General features: G+C 41.3%; 1 protein-coding gene across 2 annotated transcripts in view; it reads right to left on the bottom strand.

Annotated features, from left to right (window-relative positions):
- Positions 1 to 10660: 10660 nt before the first annotated feature.
- The window catches only part of TLK1 (tousled like kinase 1), a 69632-nt gene continuing 58260 nt past the window's right edge, over positions 10661 to 22032 (bottom strand). For both annotated transcript variants that reach the window (XM_081023908.1, XM_081023909.1), the window contains exons 15-21: positions 20951 to 21042; positions 20771 to 20860; positions 19335 to 19504; positions 17135 to 17270; positions 15415 to 15526; positions 15054 to 15161; positions 10661 to 12453 (exon numbers count right to left, since the gene is read on the bottom strand). In XM_081023908.1, coding sequence (XP_080880034.1) covers positions 12277 to 12453; positions 15054 to 15161; positions 15415 to 15526; positions 17135 to 17270; positions 19335 to 19504; positions 20771 to 20860; positions 20951 to 21042 — 885 coding nt within the window. In that variant the 3' untranslated portion in view covers positions 10661 to 12276. The remainder of the gene's footprint in view (positions 12454 to 15053; positions 15162 to 15414; positions 15527 to 17134; positions 17271 to 19334; positions 19505 to 20770; positions 20861 to 20950; positions 21043 to 22032) is intronic.

The raw sequence follows: 22032 nt of genomic DNA, 5'->3' as shown, positions 1-22032 counted from the left end.
ACCCGAGGTACCACTGTATTGTTAATTTAAGACAACCTGCTCCTTGTGTGAGCCTTCCATGTGGAATCAGAGAATGGTAGAGTTGGAAGGGACCATGATGGTCATCAGACCTCATGAAAATGCAGGAAATGCCACGGTGCATCTGCAGTAGCACAACCGGACGCCTTCATCTGCCCCAGCTGCAACTAAACATGTCTGTACAACCACAACAGGAGCTGCAGTCTTCCAACAATCCGACCCCACCCCGCAAAGACACACTTCTCCATTGTCTCCTGAGACAGACAGGTGCCAATAAAAAAAGTCCCACCATCAGACTGCTAAAGATTATTTCACCACAGACTCCAACCGAGCATGAAGGAGGCATCTCTGAAGATGAGTTGGCAGGGCTTCCTCCATGACATCATGAGTTTTCCATGCGTGTACCTACTTAAACATGTTTTGTTCAATCGCCTGAATCAACCAGTGGCTTGGATCTTTTTCCAAAGCTGCGTTACGTCAGAAGGTTTGCCAGGTGTCTTAACTGCCCTCCAGCCACAGGGTTGCGAAATTATTATGCAGAACGTACCCAACAGGAACACCAAACAGACAGGCCTCTCTTGCACTAAACAATTCGAGGATTATTTCAAAACCTACGGTCAGGCTTCTTAGGAGCAACCAAAGTGTCCTGAAAGCCTGGCTTACCTGGTGGCAAGTCAATAGGTCAAGTCCCCAGTCCAGGGTTGAGCCAAAGTCTAGCCCCGCAGAGATCCTACAAGCTGAGGCCCATCAACATGGGCAGTTGAGGAGACACAGCCCTTCAGCTCTGCTTCCCTGTTGGACTTCGCAGGCTGATTGCAACACCTGGGCCTGATGAGGCAAGTGACCCTCACCTGCTCCAAGACTTCTCCAACTGAGGAATCACACCCCTCCTCCCAGAAATACCGAGCCCCACCTGGCCAGCTAGGAAGCTGGGCTGTGGGCTCTTGCCTGCCTCAGCCTCCTACAGCACCCCCCCACTGCGCCCCACACCTCAGAGCCTGCTGTGTTTGTGGAAATAGGAGCCCCTCTTGCCCTAGCAGTGGGTCCTGCTGCTCTGGTTCCTGTGCACTGAACCCCATCCCCTTGCCATCCTCTGTCTCCCTGGGAGCACTTCCTACACCAGGCACCCACAAACTCAGCCCTCCAGCTGTTTTGGGACTACAGTTCCCATCACCCCTGACCACTGGTCCTGTTAGCTAGGGATGATGGGAGTTGTAGTCCCCAAACAGCTGGAGGGCCGAGTTTGGGGGTGCCTGTCCTACACCAACCTCTCCTTCCCCATCCCCAGCTTGCCCCAGTGTGTCCCAATTCCAGCTACACTCCTCACTGGGATACTCTTCATCCTCCCCGTTGTCCTGACAAAAGCTAGCAAGCTCTTGAGACCACAGAACTCTTCATGTGGCCGGATGACAAGATGAGGGTTGGATAGGGGGAGAGATAAAGTGAAGGGGAGATCAGATTTGGTGTTGAAAACAGAAATCGTACAATGCAGTCTCAATTAGATGAGGCCAGAAGTAAGGAACTCAAATAATTCCTGACCATTGGGCATGTGGGCAAGAGCTGATGGAAGCTGAGGTCCAACGACATCTAGAGAGCATCATGTTGGCTATCGCTCAACTAGGTGAGGCAGATCTTAAAGGTAAAGGTAAAGGGGCCCCTGACCATTAGGTCCAGTCGCAGCCGACTCTGGGGTTGCGGCACTCATCTCGCTTTATTGGCCAAGGGAGCCGGCGTACAGCTTCCAGGTCATGTGGCCAGCATGACTAAGCCGCTTCTGGTGAACCAGAGCAGCGCACGGAAACACCATTTACCTTCCCACCATTTATCTACTTGCACTTCGTGCTTTCAAACTGCTAGGTTGGCAGGAGCAGGGACTGACGGGGATTCGAACCGCTGATCTTCTGATCGGCAAGCCCTAGGCTCAGTGGTTTAACCCACAGCGCCACCCGTGTCCTGAGGCAGATCTTAGGTTGCCCCTAATCCTGCAGCCATAATACACTTATTTTTTCTATAAAAGTAAAAATGCAACCAATTCCATCCAGCTGTAAACAAAGCTCGCAGGTTGTTTATTAGGCAAAGAACAAAAATCCAGTGAAATATGGTCGTTTTTATATGAACCAAGCTAGAGCTTAACAGAAACATCACTATTGGGGGCATGTGGTGGTGGTGAGAATGATTTTTCAGCAGCACACATGCATGCCCTAATCCAGATCAAAATACAAATCCTAGATCATGCACTAAGCAGAAATTCAATAGAGCCCAAATTGAGCGGCATTGCTTAGTGGCTGAAGGGCACAGAAAGTAGCGCCCCATTTTTAGGGGTTAGAAAAAGCTTCCTCAGTTTGAGTCTCTCTCTCTCTCTCTCTTGTAATGTGAATACAGTGGTACCTCAGGTTACAGATGCTTCAGGTTACAGACTCCGCTAACCCAGAAATAGTACCTCAGGTCAAGAACTTTGCTTCAGTATGAGAACAGAAATCATGCGGTGGCGGTGCAGTGGCAGCAGGAGGCCCCATTGGCTAAAGTGGTACCTCAGGTTAAGAACAGTTTCAGGTTAAGAACGGACCTCCAGAATGAATTAAGTTCTTAACCTGAGGTACCACTGTACAGTCTTCTCCAAGACCCACAGAAAGCAGAGGAAGCCGATAGGACAGGTACTCCAAAATAAACCCATTTTCTGAATCGTTTGATGTACAAATCAGGTAAAAAATAATAATAATGCTTTCTTCTTCATAGCCACAAATGGGATGATTGCCACACCCTGGAGAGACAGTTTACAGTCAGAAAACAGTTGAATGAATATATTATTGCATGTTTACAAGCACAGACCTGCAAACATTTTAACAGAATTTATTATTTCGTCTTTACATTGCGTATGTTCTGTTCCCACTGAACCAAACTCCCACAGATTTAGGGCAATCGAGACTTGGAAGCATTGTATGAAGCTAATCAATGTTATTATCTAACATCTCTCTGTTTAGATAGTTCACATAGAAGGTGGATACAGAAGGAGAAGAAATTGACAGGAGGACTCCTATTGTGCTAAGTAAGACATCTGCTGCACTGCAAATGCAGAAAATGACAGAGAACCGATTTACAAACACGTTGGTGAAATGCTGGAAACATAGGAGTCCAGAACTGCAACCAATTCTAGGCAATATCATTTGGATCGCTGAAGAATTGATGCTTTTGAATTATGGTGTTGGAGGAGACTCTTGAGAGTCCCATGGACTGCAAGAAGATCAAACCTCTCCATTCTGAAGGAAATCAGCCCTGAGTGCTCACTGGAAGGACAGGTCGTGAAGCTGAGGCTCCAATACTTTGGCCAGCTCATGAGAAGAGAAGACTCCCTGGAAAAGACCCTGATGTTGGGAAAGATGGAGGGCACAAGGAAAAGGGGATGACAGAGGACAAGATGTTTTGATAGTGTTCTCGAAGCTACCAGCATGAAGTTTGACCAAACTGTGGGAGGCAGTGGAAGACAGGAGTGCCTGGTGTGCGCTGGTCCATGGGGTCACGAAGAGTCGGACACGACTAAATGACTAAACAACAACAACAAAGAAGCAGGCACGCAACCTTTTTGTGCATCCTAAAATAGTGATCAAGCCCACAAAACAGTGGATCCCTTTTGGATCACAATTTTTTTTGCTGAAATCAAAGGGTATGTTTTCCAAACTGTATACTGTATTACTGGACAACAGTTTGGGGTGCGCCTGTTCTTAAATGGTAAGGGAGTGTGATTGGGAACAGGAGTTATTGGGGTATATAAAATGAGGAAATTGACCCAGTTAATTTGTGGAATAAATCAGTTGTATAAACAGCATCAACCCCGGTCAAATAATCTATGCTAAAGATAGCACATATACCACATGGTTGTATTTAATGAGTTCCAGTGCTATACTGGAGAACTTGGTACCTATCACCATATGTGGTGGTCCTGCCCATGGGCTCACCATTTCTGGAATTGTGCATTTGGTGAAAACTAGGAGGTTATATTGGGACGCGGGTGGCACTGTGGGTTAAACCACAGAGCCTAGGACTTGCCGATCAGCAGGTCGGCGGTTCGAATCCCCGCGATGGGGTGAGCTCCCGTTGCTCGGTCCCTGCTCCTGCCAATCTAGCAGTTCAAAAGCACATCAGAGTGCAAGTAGATAAATAGGTACCACTCCAGCGGGAAGGTAAACGGCGTTTCCGTGTGCTGCTCTGGTTTCGCCAGAAGCGGCTTAGTCATGCTGGTCATATGACCTGGAAGCTGTACGCCAGCTCCCTCGGCCAATAAAGCGAGACGAGCGCTGCAACCCCAGAGTTGGTCACAACTGGACCTAATGGTCAGGGGTCCCTTTACCTTTACCTTAGGAGGTTATATAGCAGTCTGTGGACAAAAACCCACAGCTAGCCTTGATGGACCTCAACTCAACCCCAAACTCAGAAACAGATAGCAAAGCTTTTTGCTGATGACAGTTGGAATAAAAATGACTGAAGGAACTGAAGAGGGAAACTCTGGAATATTGGTGCCACCAAGAATGGTACCTAGCATTTAACAGAGAGATTAATGCAAAACTAAGGGCTCTAAAAGGATTCTCAGAACCAGATAAAAGTTGCTAAAGTGTGGTCGGATGTTATTAGTTTTGCTAACATAAAAAGATGGCAACAGAGATTCCCCAATCACATTAGGCAAGGATCTGGAAATCATAAAATTCCACTTCTCCTGATATGTATTGTTCTTGCCATGTAAATTAATTAATGTAAACTGCCCTTTTGACAAGCTATCAGGTTTTTGTTATTATTATTAACACCTTGATTATATGTCTGCTCAAGGTGATTGGATTAATGTTGAAGTGGGATCAGTTTGATTTTTCCTTACTTGGTTTCATTTCTTATATCTGTACAGTTACCTGTTTGGAAATATAAAGTTAAAATTAACCACAAAAGGGGACAAAAGGACAAACTATGCAATGTGTATCCTGTCTAGTTTGGCTCCCATTGGGCATCACATTAAAAATAAGCGACCAATTGAAATTCAAGATATTTGATTAACCCAAGTCACTAAGTTGCTTCAGACACAGTTAACATCAGTGGAATCACATAAATTTTCTATAGAAGTTGATCATTCTGTCTAGGTGAGTTAAATTTCTATACCACACTTCATCTGCGGAATATGAAAATCATGCCTTTGAAGCCAAAAGTTTTTCCCGCTCTTACCAGACACACAGTGGTTGACTGCAATTTTCCACCGATCTGGAAAAGGTACTCTGCACATGTTCAGGGACACAGTTATTTCCAGCCAGCTACAGGTTGCTGAAAAATAAGTGGTCTTATCTGAAAAGTATTTTATGATTTTTTTGGTTTAGTAAACCACAGCTTTGACATCCATTTCACTATCATCTTTCCCAAAGACAAATTCTACTGGAGGTTCTCATTTCCAATTATGTTAAAGACAACTTTAATTACAAACAGAAGCCTGCTGAGTGGGAAAGCATTAGTTTAAAAAGGCATCATTTCAGTATTAAATTTGTTAAGCGTTTAATTAATCAGAGATTTCACTGCCAATTCTACTGATTAATTGAGCTGCCACTCAAGCTGCTGATTGTTCCAATTATGAAGCCTGTTTTACTTAAGAAAGTTGATGTTAATACAATTAAATAGAAGAGTACAATGCTTGGTACTGTGATACCTTTATAGTATGCAGCCATCACCTTTATGGATCAATACCCCATACCTGATGAGCCACAACTTGATGCCTGCAACCTTGCAAGTTATTCTGACAATTCCCAGCTCCCATGCTTGCATAATATAATTCTTAAACCCTTTTTTAAAAAAGAGGTCCCCATCACTTTTAAAAAAACCAGCAACCACTTATATAGAAGGCTCTGAAAACATAACACTAGACAAGAAGCTGATCATTCTCACTCACAAACTTATAGAGCAAGCAGAAACACAGATACTCTGTCTAGGCATTTGGTATCTGAAGAAATGTGCTTGCACACGAAAGCTCATACCAAGAACTAACTTAGTTGGTCTTAAAGGTGCTACTGGAAGGATTTTTTTTATTTTGATTATAGGCATTTTTCAGTTAGCAGAATACTGGACTTGCATACTGAACAAATTCAGTAGTCCTAGCGAGTCTTTGAAGTTCAGCTCATTATACAATTCACCATCAATAGCCTTTGGAGAAGAAGGCAACCACAATTCCATCAATGCTGCTGGAATTGTGTTTTGTGGCAAACAAAAAAAGCACCCCCTCTCTCTTTCCTCTTCACCCCTGAAGATCCTACTGTTTCTTGAACTCTTTGTGAGCTGCCCAGAGAACTTATTTTATGGGGCAGCTATAAAATAAATAAATAAAGTAAGAAAAGATCTTGCCTGGTGAGGTCCGAGGAACTCAAAAGCTTCTTCACAACATTCTGGCACTGTAATTCTAATAAATGTATTGGGATATTGTTCCTCGGGGCTTTTTGTTCCCCGCTATTGACCAATGCATGGGTGGCGCTGTGGGTTAAACCACAGAGCCTAGGACTTGCCGATCAGAAGGTCAGCGGTTCAAATCCCCCTGACGGAGTGAGCTCCCGTTGCTCGGTCCCTGCTCCTGCCAACCTAGCAGTTCGAAAGCACGCTAGTGAAAGTAGATAAATAGGTACCACTCCGGCAGGAAGGTAAACAGCGTTTCCGTGCGCTGCCCTGGTTCGCCAGAAGCGGCTTAGTCATACTGGCCACATGACCTGGAAGCTGTACGCCGGCTCCCTCGGCCAATAAAGCGAGATGAGCGCCGAAACCCCAGAGTAATCCGCGACTGGACCTAATGGTCAGGAGTCCCTTTACCTTTATTGACCAACTCACCTTCCTTTAACTCACCATGAATGATTCCCTCGTTCTCTTAGAATGGCAATGGCACCTAACTGTGAGGTGCCAGAACTGAGTTCCGGTGAATTCCGGCTGAAAAAAAAAGTATTAGGTGGAAGGGTTTGGATTTTCAGCATGGGGGAATATTTTGGGATAAGCGAAGCCTATAGAGAAGAGATGGCCTCCACATGAACCAGGATAAGAACCAGACTGTTTGTTCTTCAAATCAACACGGTGGCCAAGTAGCTTTTTTAACTGATTATGGGTAGGGGGGGGAAGTTGACAGGATTTGAGGAGGGTCCAGTTCAGAACCAACCTCCCCCCTTGGGATGAATATGGGGAGAAATGATGAAAAAATAAATAAGAGAGGTGTAGAGTTAGGCATTGAGAGTAAAGGGGCGCAGGATAACGATTCAGAGAGCCAAAGACATTGGAAAAGAGACACACTGTATACAAGGGTTTCTATGCTAATGCTAGAAGTCTCTTGAGCCAAGATGGGTGCAGTGCTTTGTCTTAAGAGAACAGCACTGAAATATTAAACATAACTGGACATAACTAGAACAGAGAGAACCAGTGGGACAGTGTTATCTTTGGATATAAACTGTATAGGAAACAGGGAAGAATGTGCTGTCCATCGATACATCAAACAGAGCACTCTGTCCTGTAAGCTAAAAATCCCCAAAGGGGTGGTCTCCTCCACAGAATCGTTGTGGGTGGTGACACTGGGCTCTGAGTGATTTGGTATTGGGTACATGCTATTGTTCCCCTGATCAAAATACTCAGAGAGATCTTGAGACAAATGAAATCAAGGAAGCAGCCCAAAGAGGAAATGTTGCAATGACGGGTGATTTCAATGGCCCTCACATGGGCTCGCTAGACGTTGTCTTCCAGTCATGACAAAGAGGTAAAATTTCAGGAGGACTGGATATTGTTTATTGAATAAATGAAAAAGTACTATAAGCAAACAATCCACCTAGCAGGATGGTAAGATTTTCAGCAGTGTAAGAAATAACTAAAGTTTATAAAAATAGTTACTACGATAGACGTGGTGAACCAAGGAAACGTGAGAGGAGATTAAGGGAACCATGGAAGGAGAGAAGAGGAAGTCGGCTAAGGAATGTTTTGTTTTACTCTTGGAAATCTTAAATTGCAACCTCTTTTTTATTTTAGAGGTTCTTTTCTTATTGTATTATTTTTGTCCATATTTAGTTGACATGGAATTATATCAGAAACGCAATTAATATTTTTTTTTAAAAAGAGGCATAATTTATAGGTACCTTGCACAGGTAAAAAGGTAAAGGACCCCTGGACAGTTAAGTCCAGTCAAAGGCAACTATGGGGTTGCGGCACTCATCTCGCTTTCAGGCCAAGGGAGCTGGCGTTTGTCCACAGCTAGCTTTCCGGGTCATGTGGCCAGCAGGACTAAACTGCTTCTGGCGCAACGGGACACCATGACGGAAACCAGAGCGCACGGAAATGCCGTTTACCTTCCCGCTGCAGCGGTACCTATTTATCTACTTGCACTGGTGTGCTTTCAAACTGCTAGGTTGGCAGGAGCTGGGACAGAGCAATGGGAGCTCACCCCGTAGTGGGGATTCAAACCGCCTACCTTCTGATTGGCAAGCCCAAGAGGCTCAGTGGTTTAGACCACAGCACCACCCGCATCCCCTGTACCTTACACAATTGTGTTTTGAAACAGTTGGCCATGGAACAGACCCAGAGGGTTGGTAACCCTGGATATTAATCTTGAGAAGCAACTAGGACTTGGTGCAAGATATAAACTGAAGAAATTGGGAATATGGACCAAGTGCTATTAAATTAAATGGTATTAAATTTAATAAAATTAAATGGACCAAGTAAATTGTCAGTTGCCAAGAAAATGAAACATGGTTGCATGTGACTTCGAAAGAAGTAGCCTCTCAAAAATGGGGAGAACTGGTAAAAAGTTGAAAGGCAGTGTCAAGATGGTCAAATCACTCCAAAATGCTTTGGAGTTGTTTAAAAACACAATGTAGAAAGCTCAGCTGGAGTGTATACCACAGATCAGGGCCAAGAGGATGTCAGCGTGATTTATGAAAGCTATTAGAGGCAAGAAGTCTTCCTTCAAGAAATGGAAGTCATGTGTAAATGCGAAGAAAATGGAACACAAACTTGGTCAAAAGGAATGCAAGCAGACAATAAGCGATGCTAAGAAAGAATTTTCTAAAAGCACAATGCGCCCCTTGAAGAACGGCAGCAACAAAATATTTAAATATATTAGTGGCAGGGGATCAGCTAGACGTGGTTGGACCCTTGGAAGACAAATGAGTCTAATACTATGCTAAAGGAGAATGAAAAGATTGCAGAAAAGCTGAATGAAATTTATATATATATATTTGCTTCAGAGAGGAAGAGGGCATATTCCTGAGACTGAACTAACTTTTGCTGGAAGGCAGTTTGAGGAACTGAGGCAAATAGTGATGAGAGACCAAGTACTTGGTCTAATAGGGAAAATAAAAACCAACAAAACAAAATGCCAGGCCCAAATGGCATCTATCTGAGGATTAGACAAATTCATGGCATTAAAGCCTACCAGTGGCTACTAGTCATGATTCCTGTGTTCTGCCTTTTATCCTTACCTGTTCAGGTTGCCCGTTCCAAATTAACCACATGCACATTTCAGATAATTAGTGGGGGAATTCAAGAAATACATCTTTAAAAGATCTATAACCCCCTGCTTTTGTTTTTTGTAGGTAAAATAAAGACACACACACACTGAAGGGGCAAATGGATATTTGGGGTTGCTGCTCCTATTACAAAGTCTTCAACGCATCCTGCATGGAGCCAAAGTGAAATTTTATGCAAAAGGAAAAAAAAATAGTTGCAACTTAATTCAGCTCCAAGTAAGACTGGTTCATAATCTCCGCACAGCCAAAAACATCAAAATTACAATATGAACTAGAGCAAGGGAGATCTATGCAGATGTAGATCTGGTGTTCAAGCATGGGATTATTGAAATTATAAGTCCACTGAAATCAAACAATGCAAAGATAGTCTATAGCAACCATGCCTAGTCCCCAGTGATAGTTTCATCCTCCGTAAATGTGTAACCTCTTTTAAAACCATCCAAGTTGGTAGACATCACCTCATCTTATGGAAGCTAATGCCACCGTTTGAATTTTGCCTTTGTGTCTCTCCTGAATTTCCTAGCATCCGGCTTCTTTATATGCCCCCAAGCAAACATAGTACAGTGGACGCTCGGGTTGTGAACATGATCCGTGCGGGATGCACGTTTGCAACCCGCAGCTGTGCGTCTGTGCACGCATGGGTTGCGATTCAGCGCTTCTGCGCATGCACAAAGTGTGATTTAGCGCTTCTGCACATGCGCAACCACTGAAACATGGAAGTCACCTGTCCCAGTACTTCCGGGTTTTGGCGGTCCGTAACCTGAAAAAACGTAACCTGAAGCTTCTGTAACCCGAGGTATGACTGTACTTAGAAGTGAGAAGTTGCGCAAAAGACTCCTGTCCCCAACTGCAATAATGTGAGATGTGGGTCTCATGCACGTCAGCTGAAAGGGGATCAGACAGTCCCAGGTGACATTGAAACGCACAGATCTCAATGTAAGAAAATGCACACATCACCACTGTAGAACATGGGGAAAGTAATAATAGCCCTTGTCACTTGTACTGTGTCTTTTTCCATTGTTCCCACATAATATATGGACAGCCTCCAAGATCAGAACTTAGTGGTCCAATATGAAAACGAACGAAGTTCTATCGCAAATGCCCTTCTCAATCCAAAGCAATAACTTGAGAACTACTTGAAATTCCAACTGTCATTATTTTATTACTGTTTTGGCTACATTCTCTACAATTTCAGCAGCATCTTGAAGAGACAGTTAATGTATCCTTATGTACAATGAAAACAAAATGGCTTGCAACATCAGAAACAAGAGCCACAGTTTAACTGTACAATATTAAATGGGGGGAAAAAAACCTTGTGGTAATACAGCCTTCCTTTCTGCAACATGGACAAAGTTACGTACAGGTATTCAGCATTATGAATGTGACAGTAAAAGGAATCTTGTATGGGAGAGATACTGCATTCTGAAAAAAAGATTCTACCGTACAAGGCAGTTAGAAAATGTTTCACATTTTAAAATATCTGTACAGGCCACAAGAAACATCTCTTTAGAGGAACATCTTCCCACCTTGTAGACAGAATTTCCAGAAACCGTGAATAACCATAAACAACTTCTACATCTATTATCAACGTGCTCCAGCTCAGGAAACTGACTTGAACTGCACTGTATAGTTCCAACACAGATCAGTTTTACATGCCTTGATTGTTAATGAATTATCTACTTTTCAGTCTCTCTAGGACGTACAGTTGACTTGCACCTTAAGGAGGTCATTTGATTTATTTTATTTTTATTTTTTGCAAAAGCAAAAGCAACATCATTTAGCAGCAATTAAAAGCGCCTTCAATGAGACTTAAAAAAAATACAATATCCAATTAGAAAAGCCATACTTTAAACATTTGTACAGGAATAAGTTGCTGAAATTTTTTAAACTGAAAATATGACCTCTGTACAACAATTTACAATACAGTTAGAAGGGAATTTTGTCATTATCCTGCATAGAAACATTGAATATGACCTGTTTGCTTTTGGTTACATACATGGCCTTTGTAGATCCCTCTTCAAAAGCCTGGGCAGCGGATATCAGTTGACAAGTCCGCTAAGTATCAAAATGCCATTTAAATAATTGAACTAGTTTCCAAACTAGCTTTTGCTACCTTACTTAAAATGCTATTTTTATCCCTTTGGAAATACAGTCATTCAACCAACGTAACAGTTATTTTAAAGATTTCTCCCCAGCCCCCAGAATACTAAATCACTTCTATCCAAAGAAATTAACAATACACAGCTGTGTCTCTCATTTTTACTTTGGTTTTTGAAACGTTGACTTCTTGGGAAGAAAGATTCTTTATTTAGCTTTTTGTCCAGGCACTGTGCTGTTCTTCCGTGCTTCATTCATTTTCTTCTTTATTCAAATAATGAAAAACTACCCTTATTAGAGCTCTCCAGTATCAACCAAAAGTGTTGTTAAGTATTAAAAAGGCTATTTACAGTGTTCCCCTCCCGGCAACCTGAAAACACGCATTTTCTTCAGTCTTAAAAACACAGTACATCTGCTTGGAGGCAACAGGTAATGCTGTCCTTCAATGTTTCCAATATGAGAGTCTGAAATGAATGTACCCTTCACAGACCATGATCCAGTCCAATCATAGAAATGGCATTTGTAGAAGAGCCACAGTCTGAACACCCCATTTGTTAAACTTGTGTCAAAACACTAATCCAACGCTTTCAGATGAAAGTCCGCCGCAGCAAAACTACATGACGATATCATGCAAGCCTTCCATGTTTAAGAAGCTTCAGTAGGGAATAATGCTGGATATTGGCGGCGTGGGAGATGCTGCCAGTCCAGTCATATGCAAGTTTCCTGAAGAATTTGATCTTCTCATGTGCGGGAGTAGGTAAGCATCATTAGCTAGCTGATGAACATCGAACCGGTCCTCCTTACGGTATGCCAAGCAACGTCTGATAAATGCCTGCGGAAAGAGGGGGGGGGGGAATATTGAGCAAATTCTCTTAACAGTAAACGAGGTCTGAATCACCTCTTCTGGTGAGGGTTCTGAGTTCTTTAAGGTACTAAAAATATAAGTGAAAGTTGTTAAGTGGGCTTTTGATTCAACATGGAGATGTGCTCATCATCTGATACCCACTAACACCACGGAGTGAACTAGCATAGTCGTCAGAAGGATGAGCTAAAAGTTTCTGATTTAATTCAGATTTTAGCTCGTGCAGAATTTGCACAAGACGTTCTCAGTTTGAACCTCCATCCTGTGCCACTCAAATTCTTGTTTAATCTGCAAAGATGTGGGCACCGAGACAATATGTGAATGCTTAGAGATGTTAATTTATACACTCTTTTCTCCCAAACTTTTATTACATAAAGACAGCGTGACCATAAATGAACTGTCCAATGATATTTGGAAATGTACGCAGCCACTGTGAACTGCAGACATTTCTGAACAGTCAAATTAAAACAGTAAAGTTAGCACTAAACTGAAAGTGCTACTGTTCCAGCTTCCAACAGAATTCTTGCTTTGTTCACTAAGCGTCCAGCTTTGAAAAGGGAGATAAAAATTCTGTTGCTGAACCTTACTTATATTATATTTGCAAATTTAATAATTAATGTTGTGTTCACCTTTCTGCCAGCCCCTCCCTGCTTGTCTGTTCTACATCTTTAACGCGTAAAATTTGGGGGGAGGGGCTGCAGATTACTTGCCAAACTAAGCAGAAATAAAGTTTCATGAAAACATCAATAAAAATAGGAGTTTTTTAATGTTACACAAAAGTAAACCTTTAGAAATGGGACTGGTGGTTTATCATGCCTGGAATTTGGGAGAATCTGAAAGCTGGTACAGAATCACAGATTTTTTTAAAAGCAAGTTTCTGATCTCATGATGGCAGGTGTGTTAATATGCAGGCGTTCTACACAAAAGGCCCCACCTTCTAAGGGGTCGAGAGCTCATGCCTTGCAAGTTGCTCCTCCATATATTTCAATGTCTGCTCCGAATCATACATCGGTAGCATCCTTCGCTAACACATATGGGCAAAAGATTAGCAATTACGATTTCCCTTGTGAAATGCATGGGATATAATTTTCAGACGCTAAAAATAAAAACCCCGAAAGGCATGACAGCAGGAGTCAGAGGTAAGTCCAAATGAGTAAACTGGCATTATCCATTTATCACACGCATGTCTATCTGTCTCCTAAGCAGAGGATCTTGTGGGAGGGTGCCAAGCACAAAGAGTTCCAGCTTCTTGACAGGTGGCTGTGCTAACCATCAGATTAAAAGCATACAAGATTAATTCAAAGGACAGGCTCTATGAATGGTTAGTAGCCTTAGCAGTAAAGAACAGAATCTCCATGTTGAGGAGGTAGTTCTCCAATTTACCAAATGCCAGCCAAACTGCAGGTGGCGGTGGTCTCTTTCTGTCTTATTTTCGAGTTTCTTTAGGGAATCTGGTTGACACTCTCTTTTCTACAGCTGCCTCTCCTTGCCACAAATTGCTACTGAAGGTCCGAGAACCCAGTGGAATGGCGTCCGATCCAGCAAAAGAGGGCCAAGACCAGAATTGAAAACCAGAATGTTCCTGTGCACAGATGGGGCTCTCTAGATCCCAGCTGGAGGGCTGGATCAGATGTCACTGGATCCCCCATTCAGCAAGGTAATTTTTGACACACAATTATAATCTACATTCAATGGTTGACCTTTTTTCTTTTTTGGAATCAACAGAAAAATGCAAGATTTATATTGGCATTATTTAAGTAAACCAGTAACTGGGGAGGGGAGAGAATCACTCCCATAATTAAGTACTCGTGTGCATAAATTGGAGCATGGGGCTTGTTGAGAGAGTTTCTGGTGCAGAATGTTCATTTACTGATATCCTCTGCATTCACATCACGTTTTGTGCTAATGAAATCTCAAATTTTGCATTCAGAATCTATCACGGGAACTTAAACGATGGTTCTAAGGTGGTCATTGCGGTTTTGCTAGTTCACAATGACAAATACACACTAAAATTAGATGGCATTAATGACAACAGCGTATGGGAAACTGATTCAAAGCACTTTTGGCCTCTCTAGAAGGAGAAGCACTAACAAATGCTAAAGGATGAAATTAATTGTTTCATCCGCTTAGTCCTGCTGGAATATCAAAATTGATTTCAGAAATAGTCAAGAAACTTTAAATATTTACAACTACAATCTGGAATTTGTCTGTTTTCATGGGTAATTAGTAAATTTAGTTAGGAGTACTCCAAAAAAAAATTCAAGAATATGTATGAGAGTCTGAAAGCAAGATTTTCAGGAAATTATTACTTTTAGTATCTTACATTTTATAGTATGACCAATTTAATATATACGCAATGCAAATGATACTTTGCATTTACTTTCAAATTTATTTATTGACATACATGAATTGAAATATCGTGTGCTATTTTAAAAAAAACACCTTAACACAAATTTTGTTACAATTTGCCTCAACGTTATCTCTTGACCTTAACCCTGAAGCAAAATCCATCTCGAGGTTGATTACATCATATTCTAGCAGAATGTATACCTTGAGTCCATGAATATTACCTTGGCTTCATTGCTCACAACAGGCTTCACTGGGAACTGTACTTCAGTGGCTTTTAATATTGTATTTTCTTGAAGTATATCTTGTTGGGACTGGTTATGACCAAATGGCTGGAGAAAGGGAAAAGTTCAGACAGTGATTGCTAAATGTCCAAATATCAGTAAAAGAAATCAGCAACATCACCTTTTTTATTCTAAAATTATTCCACTTAAAAAGAAGTTCTCCTTGTTGGGAAAACGCAAATGGTGGAGGCTGAAGAACCATACCTACTTCCATAAATGGTTTTTCCCCCCTTCAAAAAGACCACGTTGAAGATGTACTGAAATGCACTAGAAAACTTTACGTTTAAGGGTTTGTTTTTACCTTTCGACCATATAGACACTGGAAAAAGATTACTCCAACTGACCACACATCCACTTTGTTAGAAATTTTGGGTGGCTCTTTGCCCACAACAAAGCACTCTGGAGGCAAATACCTGATAGAAAAAATAGAAACTCAGTCACTGAAAACAGACACATTAAGAACATTCCCCCTCCAGAAGCAGGCTGATTTTTGGAATTATTTATGAGAGATACAGATTGCCAAGAATCTAATGGCTTTCTCACATTCTTCTATTTGTTCCAGGATTATTATTTTTTTATAGATTTACGTGGTATTGGTCAATTCACATGATAACCTGTTTGTTAAGTTCATGGACTCCCTTCACTTATGCACTCTGATTTTCAAACACTTCCCAATTTGGGCAAAACACTGTTTGTCGTTACATCTCAACTGACAAGCTGTGATTTGTGTCTGCTCTACAAACCAGGATTGGAACCCCACTTCAAAAAATGGCTTCCAATTCTGGTTTGGATAAGGTAAAGGGAGCCCTGACCATTAGGTCCAGTCACGGAGGACTCTGGGGTTGCAGCGCTCATCTCGCTTTATTGGCCAAGGGAGCTGGCGTACAGCTTCCGGATCATGTGGCCAGCATGACTAAGCCGCTTCTGGTGAACCAGAGCAGCGCACGGAAATGCCGTTTACCTTCCCGCCGGAGCGGTACCTATTTACCTACTTGCACTTTGACGTGCTTTTGAACTGGTAGGTTGGCAGGAGCTGGGACCGAGCAACGGGAGCTCACCCCGTCGCGGGGATTCGAACCACCGACCTTCTGATCGGCAAGTCCTAGGCTCAGTGGTTTAACCCACAGCGCCACCCACATCTGGTTTGGATAGCAAGCACAAATCACAGTTAGCCACTTTAGGTGAAACAGATTATGGTATGCCAAACCAGGAAGTTATGGAACAGAATAAAAAAAAGTGAGGAGCCTGAATTTCGGACCAGATGATTGTAGTGTGGTTTAAGCTGCCTTGAAAGCAGACACGTTAGGTTAGAAATTCCTAAACACATATAAGCAAATATATACTACTCAATAAACAGAAATAATTCATTCACTATAATCTACATTGGAGAGATGCTGTTTCTGATAATAATAAAGTACATAACAATTCCCATATTTCCAGTAGAAACCTTAACTACTGTACCAGATATTTTTTTTAAAACCCTACATTTCTGCCACTATCCCCTTCTTCCATCAGTGACCAATACTGTATGTTAAACTACACCAAGTTTGCACTAAATGAAGGTGATCATTCCTCAGCTAGAAACCAGACAATAAAACCTTGATGATAATAATTAATAAAAGAATTGAAGATTAAATAACTACTAATCTCCATGCATTAGAGAAGATTAATTCTGTAGAAGGAATTCAACACAGTGCTACAGCAATTGTTCCAGCAGTACAAACATTTCAGCTCGCCAGGCAGAACTACCCCCCCTGCTCCCCTTAGGATTCTCCTGACCCCACAAATGCAATTTGTTGGGACCTGGGTGGAAAGTCCCATTGCACTAGCAGAAGCCATTGTGCGGGCTTTTTCACTAGTGGGACTCGAGGGTTGAATCCAGACTTCTACCGTCAGGTTATAAGCTCAAATAACCAACGACAGCACATTCTTTCCATCAACTACATCCGCCGGCGGAGGTTTACAAACAGTTCTCACACAAGTAAGAAATACATTTGCCAAATGGGAAATAATAATATTACCAGTAAGTCCCAGCCCCTTGTGAAGTTAAGTCCATTCCATCCACACCATAGCTATCGTCATCCATTATTTTAGACAGCCCAAAGTCCGTAATTTTTATTTCTCCACATGCTGTTCCATCTACCAAAAGGATGTTTCCTATCAAGAGGGAGAGAGTTTGTTAAAATAACCAAGTCTACCCCCAGCAGTGGTTCACAATTTTTCCATTGTGTTTAAATGAAGACATTATAGAACAGAAACACCCTAGTTATAGGCACATCTATGGTTCATTCATTTATTATTATATTTATTATATTATTATTATATATTTCCTCCATGGGGCTCAAGGTGCCGCATATGGTTCCGTCTTCCTCATATATTCACAGAACTGCCCCATCCTGTGAGCAGAGGCAGTTGTGTCTCAACAATCTCTTGGAGAATTTGAGCCATGGATTTTCAAAGGACAGCTACAGTTTGGTTAAAGTTAATTCTTCCCAAGTTTTCATAATACAGTCGTACCTTGGAAGTTGAAAGGAATCCGTTCCAGAAGTCCATTTGACTTCCAAAACATTCGGAAACCAAAACGCGGCTTCTGATTGGCTGCAGGAAGCTCCTGCAGCCAATCAGAAGCCGCGGAAGCCCCGTTGGACGTTCGGGTTCCAAAGAACATTCACAAACCGGAACACTCACTTCCAGGTTTGTGGCGTTGGGCAGCCAAAACGTCTGAGTACCAAGGCATTCTGGATCCAAGGTATGACTGTACTGTGCTAACTCTGCACCGTGTAGATGCGTCAGATCTTTGTGTGTTTTCTGCAATGCTGGCTCTTTCAGTATTTTCCCAGTACTATCCCATTTGCCTTAGCTGAGCTTGGACTTCTAAAGCTGCCTGAACGCTTTTTCATTTACCGAATAAAAAAATGTATTAGGTAGTGATCTACACAAGAATAAGACTCAAAAACTGGGTGAAAGACGCATGTGTGCAGTATTATTTACCTGCATATTCAAATGAAAAATACCTAATTAACTATACTTCTGGTTTACTGAAGGCAAATCATGCATGTGATTGCATGTGAGGTTTTGCACCTCATTATAAAGTCTGTGAGGTCAAGCGCATGGCACAAGGAGCGAAACGCTGCAGATATAAAATTGTACACATATCAAATATATACTTCAAGCCACATTCAAAGATGATGTTTTATTGCTACTTCAATCCATTTCTAATTATAATTAAGCACACACAGTGGCTTAAGATTCAAGAAAATCCTATTGAAGCCAAATTCATACAGAATATGGAAGACATCCATCGAAATAGCTCAGTGTAGAAGCCAAAACATTAAGTAGCGGGGTGAGGGGGCAGAGTGCGCAAATTTGCCTTCAAAGCAAAGAGCAGAAAAGAGAGAATAGGTTTGTGAGGCTAGAAAAAAGAAGAGTGTGATTAAATGAAGCAGTGTGATAAAACTATTAAATTCACATTTTTGTTAAGGATTAAAGACAACAGAGATTAAAAGAGACACCTCTCCTCTATTCCAAGCACTCATACCTGTTGGGTTGAAATAAGCGACAGACGAATGGCAAGGTGTCATACGGGAGGCATCTCTCGAGCAAGTCTCGGAGAGTCCCTTTTATTGAATATTACAGCATTACCACATATGTGCTTGTTGCTGATTGGTTAACATGAATACAATGCAAAGGTTGAATATAGGTATTAATCATCGATAGATTAAAGGTTGGGAAAGGGAACATAGAATTGGACAGGCGTGAAACCTCCTTATTAAACTATTAACTAGTGATTGAGTATCAAGACTTAAACTATTACTAATGATTGATTTTGCATGACATGAAAGAACATAACAATCGCGTTCTGTAGATGTGGTCAACTATGCAGTAAGAACAGGTCAGAGTATAATGTTATCATGAACTCAATATGAACTGAACATTCTAGGGTGATGAGGGAATGTCTCAGTATTAGAACGGTTTGTGCAGCATGTGCAGAAGAAAAGCTTAGAAGCAAAACTTCCCATCATGCCACAGTCATGCGCAGGAGCAAAGTTTCCCTTCACATACCATAAAAGAAAATCAAGGCCAATGTGAACTCAGATGGGTTTAATAAAGAAAGACAGAGGCAGGCGCTACACTAGTTAAGAATTAAGAGAAGAATGTGTTTTAGAGATATAATATACAATGTATGATGTTTGATCCCCCCCCCCCCCAATTCTTATTTACCTGGTTTAAGATCATAGTGTATTATAGGTGGCTTAATCTCATTGAGATATCGCAGTGCATTTACTATTTGCATTACAATGGACCTAGCTTCTTTTTCTGTCATTAGTTTATGTTGCTTGAGATAGAAATCTAAATCGTTGCCTTCACAATATTCTAATACTGTACAAAACCTAGAAAGGGAAAAAATAAAAGTTAGATAAGGAAACAAAGGCTATTTAATTATTCAAGCATACAATGGAAATAGGAACATCATTTCTTTGCATTAATTGCACATTTTCACTTAACTTTTATTTATGGTTTGCAATTGTATACATTTCAATAGTTTTTAAAAAAATTGTAACATTTCAAACAATCGACTTCCTTCCTCCTCTTTCTGCAGTTCCTTCAATTTCTTTTATCATTTCCTGCATATCCTAAATTAACTTATCCTTCTATTTATTTCTTTTAATTCTATATTCTTTTTAAAACAGCAGGTTATTACAACAATCCCTGCCAATGTCTTTATCTGTTTCCAATTGTTTGTAAATGTTCAATAAACCATGTCCATTCTTTTATAAAAAAGTTTGTTATCTTGATGTCTTAATTCTTCCAGGAGGTTTTGCTTTCCTCTTGGGAATTGCAGGGGTAGAACTACCTAAACAGTACAGAAACATATTTACGTATGCAACAACAGCTGCAAGAATGTTACTTGCCTAGAAATTGAAAAAAGGTCCCAATGAGAGAAGAATTGATACGAAAACTTTTTGGAATACAGTGGTACCTCGGGTTAAGTACTTAATTCGTTCCAGAGGTCCGTTCTTAACCTGAAACTGTTCTTAACCTGAAGCACCACTTTAGCTAATGGGGCCTCCTGCTGCCACTGCGCCACCAGAGCACAATTTCTGTTCTCATCCTGAAGCAAAGTTCTTAAACTGAAGCACTATTTTTAGGTTAGCGGAGTCTGTAACCTGAAGCGTATGTAACCCGAGGTACCACTGTATGCACAAATGGAGAAATCACATTTTCACTTTACAAAAGAAACTGGAACCATCTACAATGGTACCTTGGTTGTCGAACTTAATCATTTCTTCGAATACCAAGGCGCTTCCTGCACTCAATCGGAAGCAGAGTTGGACATTCGGTTTCTGAAAAACGTTCACAAACTGCGGCGTTTGGGAGCCAAATTGTTCGGGAGTCAAGCCGTTCGACAACCAAGGTACCACTGTACTTGAACAATAATCAATGCCACAGCATTCAGAACATCATACTAGAGAAAATATTGAGCCACTGAGGCCAAACACCATGAAATTTAAACCTTACTTATGTCCAACCAAAAATCAAAAATGTTCCTGAAGGGTGGTCTTAATTTCTAACTGGTGTGTGTGTGTGTGTGTGTGTGTGTGTGTGTGAGAGAGAGAGAGAGAGAGAGAGAGAGAGAGAGAGAGAGAGAGACTTACGTATCTGTATCCAGGGAAAAGTAGTCATAGAGTTTTACTATCCTTGGATGATCAAGTTCTTTGTGTATTCTATACTCTCTGCAGGCGTGCCTGGAAGACATAGGTAAAATAATCACGACCACCAGAACAGCTTTAATTTGTTACAAAGACCAAAAAAAAGTGTTTTCTTGAAACGCTTACTTATGGTAGTTTTCCTTTTTCTCATCTCTCCAGCTTTTGTTAAGCTGGTGTATCTTCACAGCAGCGTATCTTTGCTCATAGAGATCAAAAGCCTGCAAGGAAGGTTGGGGGGGGGGGAGTAGTAGAAAGAGATTTTGTAAAATACGAGTCACAGAGAACTGTATTTATTAACATTTCAATATAGCTTGAGAGTGCAATACATCATATCTGGCCCAATACTGGAAAAAAACCTTGAATTTTTAATTGACTGTTTTCTCATAAGCTTTTCAGAAGCCAACATGCTATTGTTAATGGTCTCAGAAGAGTCAGATAATTTGTCTGGCACCTTTCTAATTTTTGCTTATTTCAACAACCAGGACACTGTACATAATCTGCCTTTGGGGCCAAATAAACTGCCCTCCCTATCACTCCTACACATTGAGAGATGGCCTGGTTACTTGCTCTTAAACTATCTCCTAGTCTGAACATTCACTTCAAATAGAGTGATCAGTACTCGTGCATTTACTAATTCAAAATACTAAAAAGCAGTTGTCATAATGAATAAATACTGCTTATTATTAATTGGCCCACAAGCTTTTCCTTGATCGTTCCCAGATCAAATACTCAAATCAGGTAAACATTATTTAAAATTTACAGATTTGTAACCTCCCACAGTCTATGAGAAGGCAACAAAGGCAGAACATGAATGCAACAGTCCTCTTCTGCTTTTGCTCTAAAGCAACTGGTATTCACAGGCAGCCTGGAATGAGTGTACAACTATCCTGATGGGATAGCTTTATTCTCCTTGAATTTGTCTAATCCCCTTTTAGTCACCACATCTTGTCTTGGCAGATTGCATAGTTTAAGTATCCACCATGACGTAGTATTTCCTTTTGTCTGTTCGGTGCCTCCCGTTATTCAGCTTCACTGGATAATGCTTGGTCCTCCTCTATCTTTATGAAAGAGCATGCATAAAATCCTAAAGACCTCAAATATTTTCCTGACACAACCTTTTCAAAGCCCCAACCATTGTAACCATTCCTCACAGGAGAGTTGCCCCAGTGTCCTGACCATTTTGGTCACCCCTTTTCTGACTGATTCAG

The sequence above is a fragment of the Podarcis pityusensis genome, assembly GCF_964106645.2.
Source record: "Podarcis pityusensis genome assembly, chromosome: 1".
NCBI classification, from domain to species: domain Eukaryota; kingdom Metazoa; phylum Chordata; class Lepidosauria; order Squamata; family Lacertidae; genus Podarcis; species Podarcis pityusensis.
This window is presented reverse-complemented; position numbering and strand designations above follow the sequence as displayed.